Below are 26,050 nucleotides of genomic sequence, written 5' to 3' on the forward strand. Positions count from 1 at the left end.
GGAAGCTTCTTTTGCATATAGTCATTATGGTGAGCGATATTAACAAGCAAAAGATGGCCACTGAGCAGCTGACAGCATGAATGCTTAAAAGGGTGAACATTATCCCCAATTCTATGGAATGTTAAACAGCAGGGGCTTCCCAATTACCTTTCACACAAATGCAAATCCATTAATAGGATCACATGTAATTTCTGCACCATAATCCAAAAGCTACTAAGAATATGAATCCCTTTGGAATATAATTTTCATATTAATGTTCTGGCTAAGGAAGATCCTACTGTACAACTCAATCTTAGCTGTTAAACCAGCTTCCAAGGTTTTAAAAGCAAAGTATTTTAAGTCCAGTGATTATAGAAACTTTCCCCAAATGTGATCCCCTCCAGATTTTTTGGACTATAACTCCCATCAGCCACAGCTATCCAAATTTTTTTAGGATACTCAGTTGGGGAAGAACTGGGCAATAGATGCTATGGCATGAATTCTGTCTTCCACTGATATTCAGATACATTTTTTAGTGCATTGGGGAACATATATTTGGATGGATTTCATTTGTGGTTCTTTAAAATGAGAGGGGTGGATGTGAAATAATATAAATACTACTACAGGCACCGGTGCTAATAATGATACAGCCAACCACATAGCACCACCACAGCTTCTATTCAGGGTTTAGATGACAAGCTAAACTGTAGCTAATTATGACAGAATTGGAAATGGCAGGGGAAATAAGCCATAGTTATCATGACATCTGAAATAGTTTATGGGTATAATGACAGGGAGTTCACACACTACATTAAACAAGTGAACAATATGTATACAGAAAAAGTTGAGCTGTACACTTGTACAGTTATTCACTTGTATAGTTTGAGTGTGCAGTCTGTGTACACAACAGTGGAGCCGTCCAAATCAACAAGTGCATATTCTTCCAAACAACCACTTGTACTTGTGTGGAGATGGCTTGCATCTGTGCTCAGTGTAACCTGCAAGCAAGCCTGTAGTCTTCAGGTGTAAACTTGATACCAATTGTACACAGGTGAGTGCTATTGATCTGAGTGGGGAGGAATGTGAATGAGAAACTAGGTACAAGATTGGGATGTGTGAAAAAGCAAGTGATCTACCGATTTCTTGAACGTGTAGGGACTGATTTTTACCTTTTCTGAATTGTATTTCCTGTATACCACTTAGAGACTATTGCAGTTAGGCGACATTTAAATTGTTTAAAGCATAGTAGTAGCAGTAACAGCAATAGTACACACACATACACAATATTAGCTCTCCTATGTGTCTAACTTCATTTTGAAGTGTTGTTTCCCATTCCTGCCTTTGGGGGACAGTGTAAGAACTCAAAACAACTAGGAATCCCATAAGAGTCTTGGACACAAATAGATTTACCATGACATATATTTTCTGACGCTGTGGGCTCTGGTCTACAAAAAGCTTATGTCACAATAAATCTGCTAGTCTTAAAAGTGCCACAAGACTTTTAAGAGAGCTTGTACCTTTGAAGACCATATCTTAACTAGGTTACAGAAATCCAGAGGTGTTTAAGATGCCTGTTTGCAGAAATGAATGTGCCATAGTAGAGCTTCATGCTAGCAACAGCTCAGGCCCCTTTTCATGCTGCAACAACTGGAAATGTTCTCACCAAGCAGTCATGCTACATCAGATTATGGTCCATCTAGCTCAGTATTGCCTGGGATTTTGGGGTGGGGTGGGGTCTTTTCCTAGCCCAACCTGGAAGATGCTGGGTTTTGAACCTGGGATACTTTACATGCAAAGCATGTATCACTGAGCCATGTCCGCTCAGCACTGAAACAGTCATATGCTTGGTTATTCTTATGTGACAGTTCCATCTGCTTTCAGACACAGACCATAGATTTCTGCAAACGAAGCAGCTCATTGATTCAACGTGGAGCACTGTGTGTTAAGGAAAGCAATGAAGAATCGCATCTTTCCTCACAGTTTCAATTCCCAGCATCTCCAGGTAGGGCCGAGGGAGACCCTTGCCAGAAACTCTGGAGAGCCACGAAGAAGAAGAAGAAGAAGAAGAAGAAGAAGAAGAAGAAGAAGAAGAAGAAGAAGAAGAAGAAGAAGAAGAAGAACAACAACAACAACAACAACAACAACAACATTTTTGCAATGTATAACTTGCAAGTGCTCCTTCACCATTTTTGATGCCAATAATAACATGGATTGCAAGTAGATTAACTTGAATGGATCCCTTCTCCTCCTCCCAGTTACATGTTTTGACCGTGAAGTAAGTGGCTAGATACCTTTCTCCTCTCCTCTGCAGCTTCCAGCTTTTTCTGGATCTCTCCAAGGGACAGATCTTTCTTCTTTGGAGAGGCTAAAGTCCGTGGTGCTTCCGAGACTGGAGAAGGGGGCTTCAAGATCAGCTCAAAAGCTTGGCCAGAGGCACGCTTGTTGATCTGTTTCACTTCCATGTCTGTAAAGGAAAAGTTATAACATTTCAACCCAATATTGTGCTAGTAATCTGTGCTGATAAAAGAGCAATGGCAACAGATAATGCACATGGCTTCTTGGGCTGCCACAGACATTACAATACACACACACACACACACACACACACACACTATATATATATATATATATATATATATATATATATATATATATATGGGTGGGGTGACACCCTTTATAAAAGGCAGCCCAAGGAATCCTTTGCTAAACCAAAGAATATCCACTGAAAGTTACTTACCATCATATGTGTATATGTTCAGGTTTCGAGGTTCAGGGTAAAAACAGGAGCAGATCAAAGAAAGCATCGACAGCTCCTTCATCTTTTCCTTGTAGGCTGAAATGAAAGAGACTGTATTAATCTGTTTCACCTCTCCTGATTCCTGTCTTACAGAATGTTTAATTTAAATGGCAATTAGTGTTGGTGGTAGATCTGCAAAATGAATTGCTCAACTAAAACTTTGTAAAAAATATCTAAGAAGATGAAAGATTTCTCATAAACGGTGGCTTTTTAAAATAATTTCTTATGCATTGAAGAATCTTTGATCTCTCTCTCTCTCTCATACATACACACATCCATCATGCCAGTAGCAGTAAATATGACTAAGCCTGTAGTTTCTGCCTTTTTTCCTCACCCACTAGGGATCGTCTTTCACTTATGGGCAGTTAAAGACTGATAACTGTTTATTTCCAATGAGAAGTGAAAGAATAAAGTCTCCCCACCAAGGGCACTGAGGATTTAAGTCTTGCTTCAACCTCTTGCTTCAACCTCTTTTCCCCCAAGGCTTTCACGTAGGTCCAGAAGCTCTGAGTTCTGCCCAACATTGGGGGGGGGGAACTGTCATGCGTGTGTGATGTTACACACATGATGCACAGTGTGGAACCTATAATGTATGCCAATCTGCATTTATGAAGCCAGGATCCTGCACCACAGTGCCAACTCTTCAAGTACTCCAAGGTCCAGCTTATGTGAATGCAAAGAAAACTCACAAAGACAAGAGGTTACTTCTAGCCTTGAACTGTCTGTCTCATATATGTAGCAAATACATCAACATCTAACCTGCATGTTTCTCAGCACGATTGCAAATAGGATATACTTTGGCTGGGATTCCAAAACCTGCTTTCAGTATTCCCCCCCTACCCTCTTTGAGTGGCATTCTCATCAATCCCCTACCTCACTGCCATGCCACAAACTCCTGTCAGTGTCAAAAGAGCTCTGCAATATGACATGGGGAGTCTGAATGCAGGTCCAAAGTCCATAATTCTTTGAATCTAGGGCTTTGAGTAAAATATAGTAAACTGTGAGTGGCATGCAAAACATCTGAGGAATGAACTGCATAACAATGCACTTCATTTAAGTAATGCTGCATGAAACATACACTGTAGATCTAAATATAAATTTTAGCTAACAACTGAGATTGCCTTGTTTGGTTTTGAATGTATTATTATTATTATTATTATTATTATTATTATTATTATTATTTCATATGGTCTGGGGGCCAAACTGCAGGTGTATAGTCTGGGTTTGTGTGATTCTTTTAAAAACTAAGTAGCAGCTGAATGGGATGTAAACAATCCCATCAGAGAAATCTCAGTAGGAGGTAATTTTGGAAGAATCTCACAGCGAAGCTGTACCGTGGCTACATCTGCATGTCACAAGAAACTATGGTTTATTATGACAGTGGTAACCCTTGATTCTGCATACCCCTTCCCTTTCTCTCCATTAGAATGGCACCTAGAAGCTCAGAGACCTTTGCTTCTAAACTGCAGCTAATATGAACTATGGATTGTTGAAACAAGCCAACTTTATAACCCATTGTTTTAAGTTGGCTTGCTTCACTTACTGCAGTCCAATCTTGCTCAACTCCCTTCCCAGAAGCTGCTATTAAAAATTTAAAAAAGAATCATGCCATGTCAAGCTACACATTTAACATAGTTTGGACCTGAGATTATAAAATAGAATTGAAATGCTTTCAGTGAGGTTACAGATTAAATTTTTCCTACAGAGATGGATGCATGGACAAACACTGCTATGCCTGTAGACGGCCCAGTAAAATAAACACTGTGGATATCTGTGCACAAATTTTATCCTATCCTATCTATCTATCTATCTATCTATCTATCTATCTATCTATCATCTATCTATATCATCTATCTATCTATCTATCTATCTATCATCTATCTATATCATCTATCTATTATCTATCTATCTATCTATCTATCTATCTATCTATCTATCTATCATCTATGGCCTGATCAACTTTAATGTAGGGAGGGAAAAAAAGCATAATTTGCATATTGCTGTGGATTCTGTGAACATAAAAGCAGAGTGAGCAGGCCCCTCTGTGCTTCATTGTTTTGCTTTAAAATACTGTACATTCTCTCTCCATTTCATAAAAAACATCACCACTCAGAGCCACATGGGAGAGGTTCATTCAGAGCTTTAACTGGAGCATGGGGAAGCTGTCTACTGAGCACCTGTGGCTGTGCACTCACCAATTTCATTTTTAAGGGAATTTCTTCCTTGTAATTTTTAGCCAAGTCTTTCCATGCAGATTTCTTTAAAAGGAAAATGTCAAACAGCTGTCAGTCAAAGAGTAGGCAGCCTCCCAATCTTTCTGAGCTTCCTAGAAACCCAGCTGAGGACGTCATGGGGTTTTCAGGAAGCACAGACATCTAAGGAAGGGTACCAAGTGCAGAGCGCTGGAGGGATGATTTAGAGACAAAAGACAAAACACCCTTTGGCCACCTTATTTATGTATTTTATTTAGACATCTGAACCACTTAATTCATAAAATATATCTAAGCAGCGTACAGCAAACAAAACAGCAGCACGTTACAAAAATGCACAATAAAACCACTAATACAAATGATGAATGAATAAATATGGATATAAAAATCCTTATTCCGGCACACCCAGCACCTCTCAGCCTCCCACCTCTCACCAGGGCCCAAACAAACTCACAGATCACTCACAAAATCTCTCAACCAAGAGGGTTCCTGGAACGTGCTGACACAGATACAGGCATAGCTGATTCCTTGGTGGTGAGTAGGCTCAAAGGGGAAACCATAATCTGGCTCAGTCCCACCTTGCTGTCTGTTGCAGAGCCTTTTGCTGCTTAGGCAGGCTTTCAGGATGCATTTGAGTTCCTGACCCTGAATCCAATTTCATTTTCTGCTTTGGGAGAGACGCCACGAGAGGCAGAGGCAGGAGGTTCAAATTAGATGGAGCATGAAATGCAGGCCACGCGAGGGTCGTATTTCCTTTAGTGCATCATAACTGCATTTACATTGATCCCTCGGTCATTCCATTGGCAAAAGCAGTTTCTCGAATTCTGAAGGTTAAACGATTCAGCTATGCCGCGTGCCTTTTGGGTTTGTATTAAATATGCTGCCGGCGTAAAGCCCGCATTTTTCTTTCAGTGTCAAACTGACACAGATTTGCTGGGCAGCTTCCTTAATTTGGTTCCCTTTGTGATTCGCAATGTGGAGTTTCACGCTTCTGATCAACCACAATGAATAAATGGTTAGGGAAAAATTACATTAATAGAAATCCTAGAACTAGGCATTAGCCTCATATTTCCTCCCCTAGTTTTTAAAACATTGCTGTATCTACTATTTGGTTAGATTGCTAAGACTGCTTCAACTGACAGTTAAAATACAACTACTGTTAAAAATAGTAATAGGCGATGGTCACAAAGGGAAGTGATGTTAAGCACTGTGTTTTCCCCCTTTTGTTAACGACTGATTGAGTTAACATGTATGTTCTTTTATTTGTCTGCACCAGCAGTGGGAACCCTCCAGCCCTCCCACAACTGTCAATCATCCAGCATCACCTAATGTCACCTGCACTTAGAGCATTAGGGAACATCCCATGGCTCATGCAGTGTGCTCCTGATTGCAGCTGGGGCTTGACAGTTCATTTAGCACCTTGAATCTGGATGAAATTGAGGTGCTGGTTGGTTTTGGTGCCTTTCCTCCGCCCATGTCCCTGCTGCTTTTGGCAGGGGAATGGACTAACTTGGTGTATCAAACCTGTACCACTATATTCTTTTCTTCTTCTTCTGAGACTTGATTTCCTTCCAGTAGATGTCAGTAGACTTCCTGGTTGCTAGAGACACTCCCTCCCACTTCTTTCAGAGACATGATTTAAATTTTTCATTTCATTTCTTCTTTTATTGTTATTCTCCCTTTGTCTTTAGCCCCGTGTACTTTAGCCACACCCACTTCTACCTTGGGTCCTGTGGAATTGGACTCTTGGAGGGTTGGCCTTGTTCAAATCCAGCCCTTCAGTTCCCCACCCCTGATCGACACCGTGAAGTAGGCCACAATTCATCCAACAACGCAAGTAGGAAACTGGCCATGCATTTTTATACTAAGAAGTCAGTTCCCATGGAGTTCAATGGGTCTTGCTTTCAGGAAAGTGTTGCGGATTGCAGCCTTAGGCCTTTTGACACAACTTGCTCATGGGTGCATAATAAGTTAATAACAGAAGTGGGGTTCGAACCTTCATGTCACTGTGGCCTTCAGGGTCCCTTCCAACTCTTCTACGATTCTATGATCCAAAGGCAAGTCATTAACCCTGGGACCACATGTAATCTCAAAGAATGGTATGTGGAATTAGCACATATAGTAGACTGTGGAGTAGAAGGCTACATGGAATAGCCATTCTTCTCAAGGTTAATTTTCTGCCATGTAGAAGAACGAAATCAGAGTACCAGAGACATGTGAGTGTCTATTTCCCAGTAATTCAGGGGTGGATATTTCACTTCAGTCACTACTTGTCTTCCATACTTTTGACCATAGAAAGCAGGGATAAAGAAGAATGTAATGAGGACCCATCTGTACAATGCATTTAAAGCAGTATCATAGTACTTTAAGAAGAGAAGAGAGATTAATTGTAAAACCACTCTGGGAGCTGTAGCTCTGTGAGGGAAATAGGGCTCTCCTAACAGAGCTCTGCACTCTTAACAAACTACAGTGCCTAGGATTTTTGGTGGGGAAGCCATGATTGTTTAAAGTGGTATGATACTGCTTTAAATGTATAGTGTAGATTGGGCTCCAGAGCCAACGTGAGTGCTAAAAATCAACTGACTTTCACTATTATAGGTGGATTCACATAAATCTAAGATGAATTATTCAGGCTCACAACCAATCTACATGCTGCAGAATGCAAAGCATTCTTATAGTACGCACTACATTAGGGAAAACCACTTGCAAAATATGCATATTAGTCAAAGCTGCGTACAAAAAGGATAGAATTATTATTTTTTTAATGCTGATTGCTGCAGAAATGCGGAGAGCTGACTGGAAATAGGTAAAATGTAAAGGCCCCCTGGATGGTTAAGTCCAGTCAAAGGCGATTGTGGGGTGCAGAGTTCATCTTGCTTTTTAGGCCGAGGGAGCTGGCATTTGAGAATATGAGAATCTGGGAGAACTGAAATTAATGCTACAGGTGTCATCTGTCATACCACTCTTAAAGCCATCTAAGTTGGTTGTCATCAATCACTGCTTTCTGTGGGAGTGAGTTCCATGGTTTAACTATGCACTGTGTGAAGATGTACTGTCCTGAAGTCAACTAGTAGTCTATCATTTCCATTAAGTTGAAGCAAGGAGCGTGCCACAGCATATAAACTCTCCTTAGGCTCCTGCTGAGTTGTTGAGCAACATGCTAATCTGCACATATCTTTGCTGCAAGGTCCATCTGCCCAAACATTCTGACTGTTTGGTTACCTCCCAGCTAGCTGGACAACCTAAGCATAGCTATCATCAGGACTCCAAATACTCTTCATAGGCTAGGGGTGGGAAACTGGATCTGGCCAACAGGCTAGACTCTTAACTCCCCCACCTCACATGGGCCCAGTTTGACAGGTGAGTGGGGCTGCCCATCTGTCAAAGACTTGACATCACAGTGAAACCAGATGACCAGTTTTCATTTGCCTGTGTGGTTTGAAATCAAATCGTGTGGGGAAGTGGAATGGTGCTTTGTAGGCACTGACAATCAGATGATTTGTGGTGCTTGCAAAGCCCCTTTTCAGCTGAGCCACATCTTTATACGCCCCATGTCAAGCATGTGGGTGTGGCTTGGCCAAAATGGTCTTGCAGGCCAAATGGGGAGGCCTGGCTGGCCTAATTTGGTCCATGGGCCATACAGAGGATCACCACCACCGCCAGAAATTTATGCTTGCACCATGGCTCTCTTGCACTGCTCAGCATGAATCTTCAAAACAGAAATTTATATGTGTCCATTGAGAAAACAATGACCAAAGAAGCCATAGTGATCAGGTGGGTGCTTAACAATGATAGTTAAGGGACTGGATTTATGATGCTTATAAGGTTGCAAAAAATAAGCACAGGTATATGGGCATTGTACTTCTTCTTTTGGATGCCTAAAAAACCACTGGATAGAGATCTGATTGATATGCCATTCTGTCATTTCCATGTTGACCCCTTGCCAAGCTGAATTATTTGTGCTGCACTTACAGGATTTGATCCTGAGGTATATATTAAGGTAATATTAATATTGCTTGCTTACCGATGCCAAAAGGTAATAATATCCCTGAAGGCTTGAAATTGCCATTTTACAGTATCTTCATTCCTGCAGTTCTGTTTGAACAAGCTACAGAGAATCCATTCCTAGTCTCATTATTGTTATGCTCGCTTCTCAAACATGAGTTAATGTGTCGGTTTTGCTGAGCGAATGCAAACACTAATGCAAAATGAAATTTTAATTGTGCCTTTTATTTTCCACCAGAGGAAAGCAAGGGCTCTTGCACTGGCTTTTGATGTGACTGAGAGTGGATATGACTCTGCTGCCTAGCATTTGCATCCAGATATATATCAATTTTAAAAAAGGGAGGAGGGGATCAAATGTAAATGTGTGCAAGCATCCTTTAAACAATGAATTTACTTACATTTCAGTCAAGCCACCTAAAGAGCAAAAAAAGCTAAAACGACTGTAATTCTGAGCTGTCCTTGCCCTCAGGGGCACCAGAAGCCTGTTCAGGCATTCAATTCACTTATGCAATGAATATTGTATTTTTATAACCTGCCCTGGGACCTTATGGTGCAGGGCCGGCAAGGAATCCTGTTGACAAATACATAATTATCTTGTAAATTGCTTTACAATGGTATTGCAAATTGCTTCAAGATGCCTCATGGGAAATGATTCACAAATAAAATATATAAATAAATCATGCATTTGGCAAGCCTTCTTGCTCCCTATGCTGGCAGATATAGCATGGTTCTTAAGTATCAGTTGCTGAAGATTGCAGGTGGGGAGGTGAGTGTTCTTGAGCTCAGGTTCTGCTTATGGGCTCTCCAATGGCATCTGGTTGGCCACTGTGAGAAGTGAGTGTTGAGCTAGATGAGTCCTTGGTCTGATCCAGCTGCATGGTTTATCCTATGTCATGTTCTCCAGCACATGACCTTCCCTTGAAGGTCATTCTTCTGAAATCAGGAGCCTCCTCTGCCTATGGAGTTATAGGTGTGACTTGGTTTCATAGTGAGATTAAAGCAGGATTCTAAATCATGCAGGGAGTTTCCACAAGAGGAAGAGCTCCTCACTTTGGAAGAATGTCCTTCAACGCAGATGTGATGCAGCATAAGTGGGGCAGAGCTTGCAGGGCTGCCTCTCCCCTTCCTTGCATGGTTGTCCTTCTGTGACTGAAGTGAATGCTAGCAAAGGACTCAAGCTGCTTCTTAAATCAGCAAGGCAACTATGCAGCAATCAAGGATTGAAAAGCAGCAGAAATTTCAAAAGGTGGTCAACCTCTGATGGTGGGAATGAACAACAGGGGAAGAATACTGAGTTGATGGCCTTTATTTTCATAATCCCCTGAGGCATTCTGGTTGCAAATTTCTGGAAACCAGAATACTGGACTAGGCACTCTTCTTAGGCTCTTTTGAGAATACTGGAAACAAACTGTTGTTCATTATCCATTTCTAAATGTCAGGATGAAAGCTGTCCAAGAGATTGGAGAAGATAGTTGATACTTGTAGTCCCAGACATCAGGCAAGCTCTTTATGAACAAGTCCAAGTCCACAACAACACAAGGGAGCACAGAGGAGCCTTGTTTGGTGGCTGCTCCACAAGTCTGGAAACTGACTACAGTGGTACCTCGGGTTAAGTACTTAATTCATTCCGGAGGTCTGTACTTAACCTGAAACTGTTCTTAACCTGAAGCACCACTTTAGCTAATGGGGCCTCCTGCTGCTGCTGCGCCGCCGGAGCACGATTTCTGTTCTCATCCTGAAGCAAAGTTCTTAACCTGAAGCACTATTTCTGGGTTAGTGCAGTCTGTAACCTGAAGCGTATGTAACCTGAAGCATATGTACCACTGTACCACTGTACAGGTACCACTGTACTTTGCTTGGGAAGCTTTCACTTGGTTACATTTAACCAAGATTGGTTAAAGGTTGGAGAAAGGTTGTTTTCTGCTGCTCCAGAGAAGCGGACACGGAGCAATGGATCCAAACTACAAGAAAGAAGATTCCACCTAAACATTAGGAAGAACTTCCTGACAGTAAGAGCTGTTCGACAGTGGAATTTGCTGCCAAGGAGTGTGGTGGAATCTCCTTTTTTGGAGGTCTTTAAGCAGAGGCTTGACAACCATATGTCAGGAGTGCTCTGATGGTGTTTCCTGCTTGGCAGGGGGTTGGACTCGATGGCCCTTGTGGTCTCTTCCAGCTCTATGATTCTATGATTCTATGATTCTATGATTCTATGATTCTATGATTCTATACATTTGCCCAGTTACCCTATCAACCTAATCTACATCATAGAGTTGTTGTGACGATAGGTACCACCCTGTGCTAATTGGAAGAAGGATCCATAGTTCTCAAAGAAGTTCATTCTTGTCAATGCCTTTTTTCACTCTCAGGTACTGACCGATACCTGAATTTCTTGAAGATACATGGGATAGAATTGTATGTAAAGCTGTTGGCTGCAGACTAGGCAAGTGATTTACATCTTATTAACACTAAGCATCTCATCTGTTATTTAAACAGAGAAGCACGGGTGCTGTTCTCCTAAGGCTATGATATGTTAACTGTAGCCTGTGGTAGGCTGACTTCAAATGTGTGCTACATTTTAATCAGAAATTGGTAAATACTGTACATAGAATGGTAGAACATATACAATTACAAAACAACTGCAAGTGAGTCAATTAGAAGCAAACAAATGCAATACATGAAAGCAACTGTTTGCTGAGACCCTCTTACTGGCATATCAGCATGAATTTGCATATGTTATCTTGATGACAATCAGCATGGAATACAGCTGGCATTTTTACACTGCAATCTTATCCCTTTAACTGTCTCCATGGCTTTTCTCAAAGAATCCTAGGTATTGTAGTTTAGTGAAGATGCTGATAATTCCCTGTTAGATATTCCTAGTTCCCGATTTAGGACTACAGCCCCCAGGGTTCACCGAAGAGAGGGAAAGACTCTTAAACTGGCTTGAGGTAAAGACATCACCAGTGCCCATAATTAAGTAGGTCGTCATTGTACAAATTTATCTAGATTGTAATGTCCCCAGGGCTTCTGTTACAACATTAAAACACAATATTAAAAAAAAGTTTTAAACAACTTACAACCACAAAAAATAAGATAGGTTCTAAAAAAAATTACCCCCAGGATTCAAAAACCAGAGAAAAGAGGTGTGTTTTCACCATTCTCTGGAAGCTGTATAATGAAGGTGCCAGACTCAGTTCTGTGGGGAGGGAATTCCACAACTTAGGGGTCACCACAGAGAATGCCTATTCCCAGGCCACGATCCCAAACCTCTGAGGGTTGACGAGCTACCAAGAGGGCCCCATCTGCCAATCTCAGCACCCAAGAGGGTCTTTAGAGAAGGTGGTGGTCTTTCAGATATTTGGGGCCAGAGTCTACACTGCTTGGCAGTGGCTTCTCAAAGAAGCACCAACTTGCATTTGTCAGCTGTATGAGTTAAAGGACTTTCTAAGAATTTGCAGAGAATGTTCATAAATATTGAACTAATTCTGAATAGAGCCAGGGTGGTAGATGTCCATTCAAAGGATAACAAAGGAATTCACAGTAGAAGTTTGCCACATTTTGGAGTTAATTAATATTTCAACTTACTTTACTCTAACCCAGAGACTGGGTACCTCAGGATCGGTGGCCAAGCCTCTTTGTCTGCCCCTCCCAGCCCACACTTCCCCACGACCAGCCCTGCTGCACCTTCTGCTCAAGTGTTTTTGCCTGATTAGAATGTGTCCCTGAAATCTGACAAGGCCTTTTACCTGCCTGGATGGAGGATAAAGATGAGTGCATGCATGGGTGGAAACCAGCCTATTGTGCAAAGGTAAAATTCACATTCAGTGACCTGCTTACTTTTGCCTTGGGCTCCACCTGCCACTATCATGTGGTACCCTCCCAGAAAGTTAGCCAAAGGAAATGCAACCTTGGCTGAAAAACTTTCCACATCCTTTCTCTAGCCCCTGCCAAAACAGCTTAATAAAGCCTAAGTTATCCCTAAAAATAGTGCCCCAAGACAGAAAATATGTTGGCTAAATTCTACGCAAGAGCTCCTAAATCAGGGCAACACAATTTGTGACCCATCTAGATACGCTGTCTCACCAGAGGTATAGAAAACCTCCATTGCTCCTACAAGATTTGCAAAAGAGGTGTTATCAAGCTCCTGCTGGTATTTGATAGCTGATGGGAAATAGTAAAAATACAGTCTGTGTGCAATTTTGAGGCCAGGCAAGCTGAATGGAGCCCACCTGCCATGTAATATATGCCTGCTCGACAGTTGCTTAGCACTACCCCCTCCCCAGTGTTTTTACACTCCCAAGGAGGCAGCAGAACCTGGGGGTTGATCAAATCCCTGGTGGGCTATAGGGCTGCATTTAGCTTGGAGGGAGCAATCCCAAGCTGTGTAGGCTTAATTTAGCTTTTGAGAGTACTTGATGGATGACAGACAATTATATTTAGTATATTGGAACTGGTGTACAATAGTTTTAAAAACACTAGTCTATGGTTTAGTAATACGCAAGGATATCTAGTACCTGGCAGTAGTTGCTAGTTGGCATGTAATAATTTTTGACAGTACTCAGTGCTGCTGAATAGAATGCAATGAAATTAGTATTAGAGAGTTGGCAGCTTTTTCTATTTGACAGCTTCCAAAAACAAAACAACCAATAGGTACTAACAATACCAAACCACTTAAAATTCTGATGCAATATTCTCCATTCAAAACATTCCTTTGGAAATCTCATTTTTAAAAATTAAACAGGAAATTTGCTGATTCCTTGTGAATATAAGACTGTCTCCAAAATATGTACTGCTAACTAGTCAGTCTGTCTAATCAACATGAGATTGAACTATTACCAACAATCTTATTATATATTACTACTGGACTCAGTCCTGAGATCTCATTTGCTCCCATGTTAAGAAGTGGTGGGAAGTTGATTTTTCCCTCCTGCGGCCCCTAAATATCTGTTTCTGTGGATTGGAGGAGGCCTTCTGGAACCATGTGGAAGCTGGCTGGAGGGAGATGGATGAGTCAGCCAAAATTACTTCCTTCCCCTTGTTTCAGGTGGAGTTTCCACAAGAGGTGTAGTGGTCTGGGATCACGAGGGGTTGGTGAGTCAAAGACCCATTACTATATTTGCAGCAGGGTCTTGGCGGAGACCCTGTCTCCAATGTCCAAGAGCTGTCCATTCATCATGAAATGGGAGGTTTTTTTTAAAAAAAGCTACTGATTGGAGCCAATCAGAGTGAAAGGAGATGGGTCAGCCAGAGGATTGGCTCCTAGGATCACTCTATAGGAGGCAAGTGGGAACAACACCAAGGAGGAGTTTTTCCTGTATGCCCCCCAAACTAAGCATTAAGGAACATTGAAAACATAGGGTGCTTCGGTTTCAAGAGAATGGTGTGCAAATGCTATTATGGACCATGGAACTTCAAGGAAAATGCAGCTTAAGTCACTCCAAAATAAGGTACTGGAGCACTCCAAATCATTTGTCCATGTATGCATGCATAAAATAGCAGATCTAGCTGCAAGGAAACACATGGAGATCCCAGCATTGATCTCTGAGATGCACCCCTAATTATTATTACTGTAGAATTTAAAGATTATTGTATAATCTTAAAAGGGGCATGGCTGTGGGGGGGGGGGGTATGGTTCTGATGAGACATGGCTGTGACTTATCAAGAAGGGACCCTGCATTTTAAACTTTGCCACTACATTACTGGTCTCCACTGGACTTAGGTCCCTTTTGAAAATGGATGAAGTCTTTCTGTTCATGGAAGGTACGTAACTCTGGATATAACCCACAATGTTAAAAGTTAGGTGTACTTCTGATATAAACTGGTATGATGCTATAGAGATATAGTGTTGTAGAGAATGTGAATGAAGAACCAGAATTGCTTTTGTATGAAGCAAACATTTTTGAATACCTATTTTTAAATGCTTCTTAAAATTAGGGCTATTTGGTTGAATGTTCAGTTGGACTATCCACATCTTTGGGATGTTTATTAGTCTTGCCTATCTCCTGCTGCTGCTACTACTAACAGCCTCTATTCACCTGATTAATTTGTTTTGGTGATTTACTGGAGGCATGTAAGGTCTTCTATTTGTAACACAGACAATATATTTTGTAAATACCATAGTAATATGAATACCAAGTCCTAGCTTGCATGTTTTGTAATGATACTTCACATGCTCACTCATGAGAAGTGTAAAAAATTGAAAGGAGTCACTGCATTTACAAGTATGTCCTATGGCCCTTACAAAAGGCCTCAGTAAATATCCCCTCAAAAATCCACAGTGCATGACATAGGGGAGGCATGCCTGTATCCTTTTGTGTTTCTGCCTCTTTTTCTGCTCTTTTAGATGTGGCAGCCATTTTGTGTTATGCCAGACATCGCATAGCAGCCATTTTGTGACTGACACCCATGGCTCTTGCTCAAAATTCCAAATGTGCTCACTTGCCCCCAAAGGTTGGTGACCCCTAGAAGATGGAGATCCATTCTGTAGCATGGATGCTACATGTAGCACAGATCCTTAGGCAGATACATGAGGGCCATACTAGAATGGGCATGTCTAATGCTTTGACTTTATCTTGCATATTTTTTTTTGTCACCTCTGAGATAACGCATGTAAAGAAACATCGTCTTCTCTTGCTGCTGATGGATCTTGGTTACAGTTATGTGTCTACTGTACTGTAATGAATTTTTAGTGGAGGGTTTGGGGGCAGTGTTGAGGTATCCTTTGTTATTGCTATTAGTGTTTGGACAATAACTCTGTCATTGGTAGAAGTTGCCTTGAGCTCTTCAAAAGAACTTGTAAAATGTTTTCAAATAAATAAAGTCATAAGTGGTAAGCAGGGCACTGGGCACCATGTTTCAAAACTGTAGTGGTATTTGTTGGTAGCTGGAGCCCATTAGGTAAGGGTGGTAGAGAGCGGTGATTATTGGTTTGTGGTTTTTTTGTTCGTATTTTTTATCACGTATTTTGTGCTTTTATATTGTGTTTTTATGTTGTGAACCACCCTGAGAACTGTGGATTGAGGGCAGTGTACACAGTCAATGAAAAAACAAAACAAAACAAAACACAAAACAAAACATGTAAGGCAGAAGGCAAGGAACCCCAGAGAAAGCAGAGCCAGAGACAATGACAAGGCACAGCCAACTAACTTTTCCTCCATCCTAATCCCTGTCGAGTTCTACAACAGTAAGGAGGAAGAAACGGATAGGCTGTGCCACGCCCAACTCCCCAATTGGTAGTAAGCAAGAAGATAGGCAGGTAGGATTTGGCTGAGGGCAGACTGGCGGGGAAGTGCCCCATTTTCCCTAATGGACCAGACTCTTAAAACACCCATACTTAGAAGATTTGCTCAGCCTAAGCAAAGGAAACAGTGGTTGATTACCACCAGGAGCAGAAAAGAAAGGTACAGAATGAAGCAACAACAATAGGAAGGGAAGCAGGAGGAGAAGAAAATATCTTAGCAGGCATAGGGAGCAATCTAATGCACCCTTTCCACTGGAGTATGTCCCACTGGATTTAGTGATATTTCCTTCTCAGTAGATACACATAGGCTAGTTAGTCACATTTAATTAAGTGGGCCTTACTTCTGAGAACATAGGATCACCCTGTTAACGCAGCCTAAAGTTTAAATAGTCCTTTGTCAGATTCATCCATCTCAAGCGTTCATCCTAACTGAAATACTTCAGGACAATTACAATATATATGTGAGTGTTTTAGATAAAAAAGGAAACTTACACTGCAACCAGCTAAAGATAAATTGATAATTGTTATATATACAATTACTGAAATTGGGTGTGTGGCATGGACAGCACTGCCATTTTTATCTGAGTCACATTGAAGTCTTTGATATGTTCCTAGCAATTTTCTGCTTTTAGTTTTGTTCTTCTCATGGCAATTATCTCAGAAATCCATTTTAGTTATGGTTGATTGGAATACAACCTTTAAAAGCAGTCTTTGCAAATTAAGCTGAATAGATCAAGTAAAAATACACTTGTATTTAATAGTACCATTAAAAAAGCAGATGACTGAAAGAGCTACTTATTTTTAAGAAAATAATCCTCATAATATGACATAATCTTCAAATGTCATTTTCAGTATATTGCATGAAAATATTATTCCAAAACTCAAAATAGTAATTATTAATGTCACTTTTCTGCTCCCACAAATTCTATTGTGTTCTGACACAGCTGCACAATCAATATCAAATGTACAAATTGGCACAGGGTGAAATTAAAATAAATCCTGGTTCTGTTTTTGGATTGTCCTAAGATATCCTAACAAAAAAAATTCTTATCAGCTTTGAAAATGGCTGGCTTAGAAACATGCATATACTTCAGGCTGTTATGTGAGCAGGATATAAAAGCTTATCATCATAATTCTACATGAGGCAAAATATGGTTCTTCAGAAAGGTCCATAGTTCAGCCTGAAGCGGCAAGGCAGAAATGGGTATACTAGCCCTTACATGCACAGCGTATAAAGTGAGAGTGTTTAACATTAAGCTTGTGTAAGTAGAACTATGTGACTTGGCTCTAAAGTAGTGTCTGGAGATGGGCGTTAACTGCTTTCAGAGTTGGAAGTGATACAATAAGACATTTTGCTTTCCACAGTATGCGCACTCATACCCACAGTCAACTGTATTCAGAGGTTTTGCATATTTTGAGAAATGCAGGTGCTTTGGTATAGGTATTGTTGCCTATTACTACTACTACTACTACTACTACTACTACTACTACTACATTTATTATTTATACCCCTGCCCATCTAGCTGGGTTTCCCCAGCCACTCAGGGCGGCTCCCAACAGAATTAAAAGCATTATAAAACATAATAAAACATCAAATGTTAAACACTTCCCTAAACAGGGCTGCCTTCAGATGTCTTCTGAAAGTCAGATAGTTGTTTATTGCCTTGACATCTGATGGGAGGGTGTTCACAGGGTTAGGGTTTTAAAGGCCAAGTATGCATGTTCATATTTTATGTTCCATTATCTATGACCTCTAGGCCATGGGCCTGATGTGGCCTACCATAGCTTGTTCTAGCAGAGGTGGGCAGGAGGGGTGCAGGGAGGAGAGGAAGAGAAATGGCAACCATGGGAGAAGAGCTTTGAAAGTGTAGATCAGTCCAACTGCTAGTTGACCTGATCTGAAATTTCAGAGGTGTCCCTTGGGCCATTGACCAACAGAAAGAAAGACATGTGTGAAACTCTGGACAGCTGCTACCACTTAATGTTGACTAGGGGCCACTATCCTGTGTAGTCCAACAACACCTGGAAGACCACATGTGGTTGTGATTATGATTGTGGACATTGTATTATGATGCCTAAATATTTTCTTCCTTGAATACATAACTTTTCAATGTAGTGTTTCTAAAGAACTTGGATGCCATTTTGGGTAAAGTCAACAACAAGAATATATTTGGCTTCACAGATCAAATCAGCCTGTCTCCAGATTTCAGCATGGGTCATTCCAACATCCTCACTAATTTGTTGCCAGTTTGCTTTTGTTTGACATAATTCCTATGGGATATATGGTGGTCCAAAAGAATAGTCACAGACCTGTGTCTTTAATCATCTGTCTGCCTCCATCACATGCAAAGAATGGAAGTCTGAGTTATAGTGAGGAATGTTGAACCCTTCGCTTATTACTATTATTGCTGTTGTAAGATGCTTTGGTTTGCCTTGGGTAAGATAAAATGACTAGCAAATTTAATAAATGTGACTACTGAAATTTGTTTTCTATTATAAATGTATATTTTTTTGGATGGGTTTGATTTTATATAGAGGCAGACTGCTTTTGTTTCATTAGCTAGCACCTTTGAAGAATTTATTTTGGAGAAAAATAATCAAATGGATGGTGACCTAGTGTGCCACTGCTAGGGTAGTGTACAGAGTAGGACTCTGGTTCAAATTCCTACTTTTTGCCACAAAATTATTGGGTGTCTATGGGCCTGCCATTATGGCTCCCTTCAGATGTTATGACACCAGACCCATGTCCCAGTTGCACAGAAAAATAATATTCAGGTAGGTAGCTGTGTTGTTCTGACACAGCTGAAATAAATTTAAAAATTGTCCAGTAGAACCTTAGAGACCAACTAAGTTTGTTCTGGGTATAAGCTTTCGTGTGTATCTGAAGAAGCGTGCATGCACACAAACGCTTATACCCAGAACAAATTTAGTTGGTCTCTAAGGTGCTATTGGACAATTTTTTAATTTATTTAGAAAAATAATGTGGCTGTGTAGATCTGATTTTTAACAGCAAAACATCTCCTTGGGTAAGAAATGTAGGAGCCTAACTCTGACTGCCACCTACCTTTCTACAACCCCTCTCTCACTGTGCTCCCCCCCCCCCACAGTCAAGCTCATTTCCAATATCTGAGCTCAACAGAGGAAGATCCCCTGCAGTGTGTGTGCATCATATGTTGTTAGACTCCACCATCCCAAACTATGGGCTATGCTGGCTGGGACTCATGGAAGCTGATGTCCCACAACCTCTCAAGGGTACCACACTGGCCACCCCCGATGCAGAGGAGAGTTGGAGAACCACTTTATAATGCTCCTTTAAATGTGGACCATCTCATTTTCTCTGGGAATGGAGCGGATGCGTGTTTAAATAGATGATCTCTGCCCCTGCCCAGGATAAATGCGAACAGGGCTTGTTCTCTGTCATGAGTGGCTTGAAGGAAGGCCAAGGCAGAAACCTAATAACCAAGTACTGTATAAATCAGGGGTGGGGAACTTGTAGACCACTAGATGTTGCTGAACTACGAACCCCATCAGCCCCAGAAAGCATGGCCAATGGCCAGGGATGATGGGAGCTGTTGTTCAACAACATTAGTAGGGCCACAGGTTCCCCAACCTTGATATAATTAGTAAGGAAACATTACAAACACAACTTGTAACTGCTTATAACTCAGACAGAAACACATTTCAAATTTTAGTATAGAATTGTATAAAGCAGGGGAGGAAAGTTCTGGAAACCAGTAACAACTAGGTATCTGAGACTTCTCTGGCCTTGCCATATGACACAGCTTCTGGATTCCAGAGACCACAATAAGCCAATAGAGATTTTAGGACTATACATTCTCTTTAATCCTCACTTATCCATGTTGTTGATGCTTTATTAATTATATAGACAATTATATTCAGAAGTATGCACTGGCTTTGGATCATTATTTTCTTATGTTTTTATCAAGAGCAGCTTCCTATAAATTTGGCAACAGGAACTCCTTGACACTTTCTGAAGACTGAGTTACTAGTCTTTAAAAATCAAGTTGAACAATATAAGCATGAATACCAAAGAACAGTGGACATTCTGAGAAAAATAATAGCATTCTTGTTCTGTTTTAGGCCAAATTCTGCCCTACTATTTTGCGCAAGCGACACATTAATTACAGTTATCAGCACATTTTTGTCAATCTGGCTATGATTTAGAAATCAAACCATGAAATAAAGTTGAAATGCTGAAGATATGGTTTGAGGGTTATGACCTAAGACATTTCCCCACATTAAACCCAATATTCTAATAAATTCACATTAATGATGCTGGTAGATGAGACACAATCCATTAGCCTGTATCTGTCTAGGCACTTAAGCATGTGGTTGTCTAGCATCATGTGCCATAACCTAGTGAAGCTTTTAGACTGGAAAGCAATGAACATGCTCCTGTCAGAATTTAGCTCTTTTAAGTTCCATTGATTTCAGTGTGAGTGTTATGTATGTGCTTAAATCTCTCTCCCGTTTAAATCAGTGGCACTAAAAAAGTGCTTCAATTTGGCTGTTCTTGATGTATTTAGAATAAAAGCTGTGGTAGTTTGCAAAGAAATGATATAGTTAGGTTTTGACAGGAAAAACATAACCAAAGCAGCAACAAATTGTCATGGGAGATGCAGAAAACCCCTACAGATATGCATCAATATTCCTAGAAAACAGGGAACTATACATGTTTTTACTTAAACATTTTACATCCCCCTTTATCTTAAAATTGGGCAGCTTCCAATGGCTTTAAAAATACATAAAATATAAGTGCAATACATTAATAAAAATGAAATAAAATAAAAATAAAAACACTGTAATTTAACAAATCGAAGATCACAACCACCTTCAATGGTAGAATAAAAGGTGGGTTAAACAGGAATGGCTTAGCTGGTCTCAAGATGGCAGATAGTGAACTTTTCTAAGAAAGGGGCCACCACTTTTAAGACTCCTTCCTCAGTACAAGTATTTGCTCACAATTAACAGTAAGCACCTTAGCCCTAAGTGCAATTTAATTGGAAGTAAACCAGCTCAATTGTTAGCTAACTGTAGCCTTCATGCTCACAGGCTTAGTAACAGATGGTGGGACAAAGAGTTGGTGATAGCCATCACCAACTCTTCCTGGTAAGATTTTACAGTAGGAGTAGCCATCCTCCAGATCACATTTTTGAACTCAAAACTCCCATCAGTCCCAGCCAGCATGGCCAATCATCAGAATAATGAGACTTGTAGTCCAGCAACATCTGGAGGGCCACAAATTCCATCACCCTGTTTTACAGGCATTTACAGAATGCCAGACTAGATGGGCTTATTCCAGCAAGCTGCCCCCTTATTGTAATTTCACGTAGAAAGAGAATGTCTCTGACATGTACAGGTTTCTTAACTTCCCAACTAAACACCCATTGCTCACTCTGACCTATATTTTAGTAGGAGTAGTGCTTCTAGATCTGAGCATATGCCCTTGGCACATTTCTTTGAAAATCAGTAACTGGCGAGGACCTCTGTGCTGAGCTGAATGACCAGAATTCATGCAATTCTTGGAAAGCTGGTATCTTGATGTCAGGGCCCATATATGATGGAAAGTCAGCCTAAACCATTAAATAATGCTATACATCTATTGTCAAATCAGTGTCTAGTTCTTCATCTATTCATTGATCCATTTTCCGTGGAAGTATATGTCCCGCAGTGCAATTATTTGTCTTAAAAATAATTGACAGCCTTCCAGCTTAATGAGAACCAAGTGTTTCTCTCCCACACTGAGATGAGGACTGAATATCTGCGTTCCCTCTGCAATAGCAACTCTACTTCTCTACCCTAGGACATTAATCAGAGAATGTTTCAACTGATATAGGAGTCGCCCCCACCTCCCCCCTAGAACTCTGGTGCTGTTACAGGCTTAAGTTCAACAGATACAGCTTTCCCATCACTGCCTCTTTTAGTGAGAAAAGGCAAAGAGTCTCAGTAAGGAAAGAAGATGACAACCATACCCAGTGGGAGGGGGAACAGATGGATTATATTTTAGCTACCAAAACATTCTTTCAAATTTGCATGTGTAAACAACTGAAAATAATTTTGCATAAGCAGTTTTTCACTAGGGATATTTAGAGGAGATTCAAAAGCCATCTTCAAATATTTGAAGGGCTGCCACATAGACAATGGAGCAAATACGTTTTCTGTTGCTCCCCAGGGTGGGGCCTGAACCGATGGGTCCAAATTACAAGAGAAAGGATTTAGACTAAGCGTCAGGAAGAGCCTCCTGATGGTTTGAGCTGTTTGGCAGCGGAACAGACTGTCTCAGGAGGTGGTGGACTCTCCTTCATCAAAGGTTTTGTAGAAGAGGCTGGACAGCCACCTTGGGACATGGCTCAGTGGTGGAACATCTGCTCCCCATGCAGAAGGTTCCACATTATTCCCAGGCATCTCCAGGTGGGCCTGGGAAAGACCCTTGTCTGAAACCAGGCTTGTCAGTGTAGACAATGCTGAGTCTGATGGACCAATGGACAGCGTCTTCTGTTCTCATGTTCTAATATTCAAAATATTTTGGGGGAAGAGCTGCAGCTCTGTAGAAGACCATCTCCTTTGCATGCAGAAGGTCTTGTGTACAATCCCTGACATCTCCAGGTACAGCTGGGAGAGGACCCTGTTTGAAAACCTTGAGAACCACGGCCCGTCAGGGTAGACAATGCAGAATTAGATGGACCAATGGTCTAACTCAGTCTAAGGCAGCTTCCTAGTTCCTATGTTCCTTTCAAGGATGCTTTAGCAATGAATCTCTGTATTGGCAGGATGATCTCAGAGGTCTCTTTCAGCTGTATGATTCCATGACTTCAGTTCCATTTTTAATTAAAAAAACAACCTGAAAATGAAGATGTTATTGTCTATGCGGTAATGCAGTTACTCATGAGGGAGTTTTAAGAATAAGGCACTGCATTTATTTATGCTAGCAGACAATACCCTCGGTAAGTAAGTAAGGCAGGCCTGGAGTGACTAGGAAGGGTCTATTAATCATCAGGGTTAATCGGCAGCCGCTAGTAACTGCCACCATCTCACCTGCATTGGATTCATGAAATCCTCCTTTGCCAAACCCTGAAGATCCCTTGCTGGCTGTGGCTATGGAATTCTGAACAGGGGCCTTCTGCAGTGACCAGTCTCTGACTGACTACAAATGATCAATACTGATTACCCGATTGCAGCATTGGGGAGGAGTGGGAAGGGGATGAGGCCAGACTCCTGTCTGGCTGCATTGGCATAAACAGCTGTCTCATGCCCTTCCCTCAGGAATAACAAAGCCCTCTACCAGTGGGCTGGGGTGGCTTCCTGCAGCACTGAGCACCTCGAAGCCAAAAGAATGCAGCCTTTAAAAAGTGGGGCTCATGGAGCATATTAATTTTGGACAAGTGAGAGTGCAGCAAATGAGCAAGATTCCTAGGTGACAAGGCTTTTGTTTGAAAGAGGGAGGACCAGGGGGAAGGGAAAAAAAGAAATATGATATCTCCCCAAGTTGCCTGTGTGTCAGTTGGTGCTTTTTGGGGGGAAATCGGCACCCCCTTATAATATATTGGTTTCATTTTTTGCAAAAGGTGGAGAAAAGAATTGGATACTTTAAAAAGCCATTTCAAGATGTGTGATGCTGGTCGCCAAGCCGTCTCCCTTCACTTCCCCAGTACCCACCGCGCCCTTCTCTGCAATATCTGTTTTCCCCACCATAAAGCAGTTTTACTGCAGACTCAGTTTTGGGATGGAGACGAGAAAGTCAGAGAAAGAGAGAGAAGGGGAGAAGGAAAGAGGGATCAGAGGGGCAAGAGGACAGGAAAGCTCGTAGCACTCTTCCAAACGATGCTAAATAAATAAATCAGGAGATTTTACTGACTTCAACAATAACCTTTCTTGGTATAAATTCCGAAAACACAGCTAGCTATGATATTTCTTCCCCGACCTGCAGCCCTGACTGCTGGAGAGCGCTCGGTTAGTACTGCAATGAACCTCTTTTCAGATGCGGAGGGAGGTTGGGTGCGGTGCAGGGGTGTGGCTGGGGGGCTGCTGAGTCTACATGTGTGTGCGTGGAGAGGGGGGATTTGCTTCTGCTTTCAACGAGACCAAATAAAAACAAGGGCGCTGGAGGCATTACAGCAGGTGGGGCAATTCTAGCGGCGTGGGGAGAAGGAAGAGGTAGAGGTTTGTAATCCAGTGACCTACTTTTTTCCCCTCTCCCCCCACAATCTGGCTACTAAGAGAACCAGCCTCTAGAGATCAAGGGGATCGGAGAGGTTGCTGCAGAAACAAACAACTGGAAGGGAGCGGAAAACCGACGCTGATAAGCAATAGCTGCAATTTGGAAAGGGTGAAGTGCCTTTTCTTTCCTGTCCTCCAGCCCCTTCTTTTTTCTCCCTTGCTAGCTGAGCGTTGGGAGTGGGTGGGAGAGAAAAAAGCAGGGGAGGGGGAGGATTCCCCAGTGCGCCTGTGACTAGGCAGCAGCAGCAGCACCAACAACGATATGGGTGGGGTCGCTCTGCATTGTGTCGGGCTGCTGGAGTCTGTGGCGTCGCTCTCTCTGCAGGTGCGCTCTCGCCGGGAACGCCCGGAGCAACGGCTGCATCAACAGCCTTACACAAAGAAAGCCAAGGCGACCGCAACCCTAAATCCCCACCCTACAACGGGGTAAAAGGGAGGGGAAAACCCCACCACCCGTCCATCTTTAACACAAAGGCAGCGCAACCTAATTCTTAAACCCCTTCTTCGTTTCCTCTTCACGCAATAAAGATAGTTGGATTTAATGCCATCTCCATCTCATTCAAAAAGACTGACCAATTTCAAGTCGAAAAGGACTGGTCAGTTTCCCCCAATGCATTCTCCTAAACTCGCACCGCCTCCGGTTGCAAACACCAGGCGATGAGCAGGGCGTGATTTTAGGAGACTGGAAACAACTCCGCATAAAACACAGAATAACTTGTTCCTTTTTGCCACACGCCAGTCCCAGAAAAGTGCTCTGGAAATGGAGCTTCGGGTTTACCTGACCCAAAACACTAAAGCAGACCGCTAGGATTGCAATCGGATTGCACTGTTAATACTCCGGATGAACTGATATGTGGCTAGGGGTGTAAAGCAATCGAAGTGAATTTTTCTTTTTAAAAGTAAACCAGAGACTTATAAGGAACCCTCAAATTCCCAGCTGCTTCCAGGTTTTAGCTGTAAAAACACACACAAAAAAACAACAACCCAAGGAGAATAATAGAAATAAAAACAGTATTTTTGATTATTAGTATTATCAGCGCTCCGTCAGCACCACGGACAGCAGGTTTCTAGAATAGAGCAGCTATTATACAGGATGAAGACAAAAGAGATGGTACTATTTCCTTACCCATTGCAGTTTTAGCCATTGTGAGGTGTACAGACGCTCAGAGGTTGTGAAGGCAAAGAGGTCCAGCTACAGCAGTGGAGGGAGAGAGAGAGAAGACTAAGGCACTGAGTCAGCAGAGTGGGGCTGTGCAAAAGAAAGAGCAAGAGGCAGGAGCCCATGAATAATTATCACTCCTCTATCCAAGCAGATTGGCTCGAGAGGTCCCCTGACATGACTCCTGCAGAGCTAGAATCTCCAAGCATTAAATATTGATCTGCCAATGGTGATGGAGTATAAAGTGCCAGAATGCAGTTTGAAATGGAAATTGGCTCTTGAATGCTGCTACCCCCCTTTCGCTTTTGTTTCAGTGGTACATTCCATGTCAAATGCTTAAAGTCTTACATGAAAAGCCTATTGGTCTTGAAATCTCTGGCTGTTGCTACCTGTAAAACATGCACAAATGCACTTTAACACGT

The 26,050-nt window shown here is 41.7% G+C and overlaps 1 protein-coding gene across 1 annotated transcript in view; it reads right to left on the reverse strand.

The window, feature by feature from the left end:
• STMN2 (stathmin 2) overlaps positions 1 to 25,839 on the reverse strand; it is a 32,390-nt gene extending 6,551 nt beyond the window's left edge. Inside the window, exons 1-3 of the mRNA XM_083517483.1 lie at positions 25,596 to 25,839; positions 2,717 to 2,812; positions 2,271 to 2,443 (exon numbers count right to left, since the gene is read on the reverse strand). Coding sequence (XP_083373609.1) covers positions 2,271 to 2,443; positions 2,717 to 2,812; positions 25,596 to 25,614 — 288 coding nt within the window. The 5' untranslated portion in view covers positions 25,615 to 25,839. The remainder of the gene's footprint in view (positions 1 to 2,270; positions 2,444 to 2,716; positions 2,813 to 25,595) is intronic.
• Positions 25,840 to 26,050: the final 211 nt, after the last annotated feature.

This window comes from Podarcis liolepis (genome assembly GCF_965112155.1).
Source record: "Podarcis liolepis genome assembly, chromosome: 8".
NCBI lineage: Eukaryota > Metazoa > Chordata > Lepidosauria > Squamata > Lacertidae > Podarcis > Podarcis liolepis.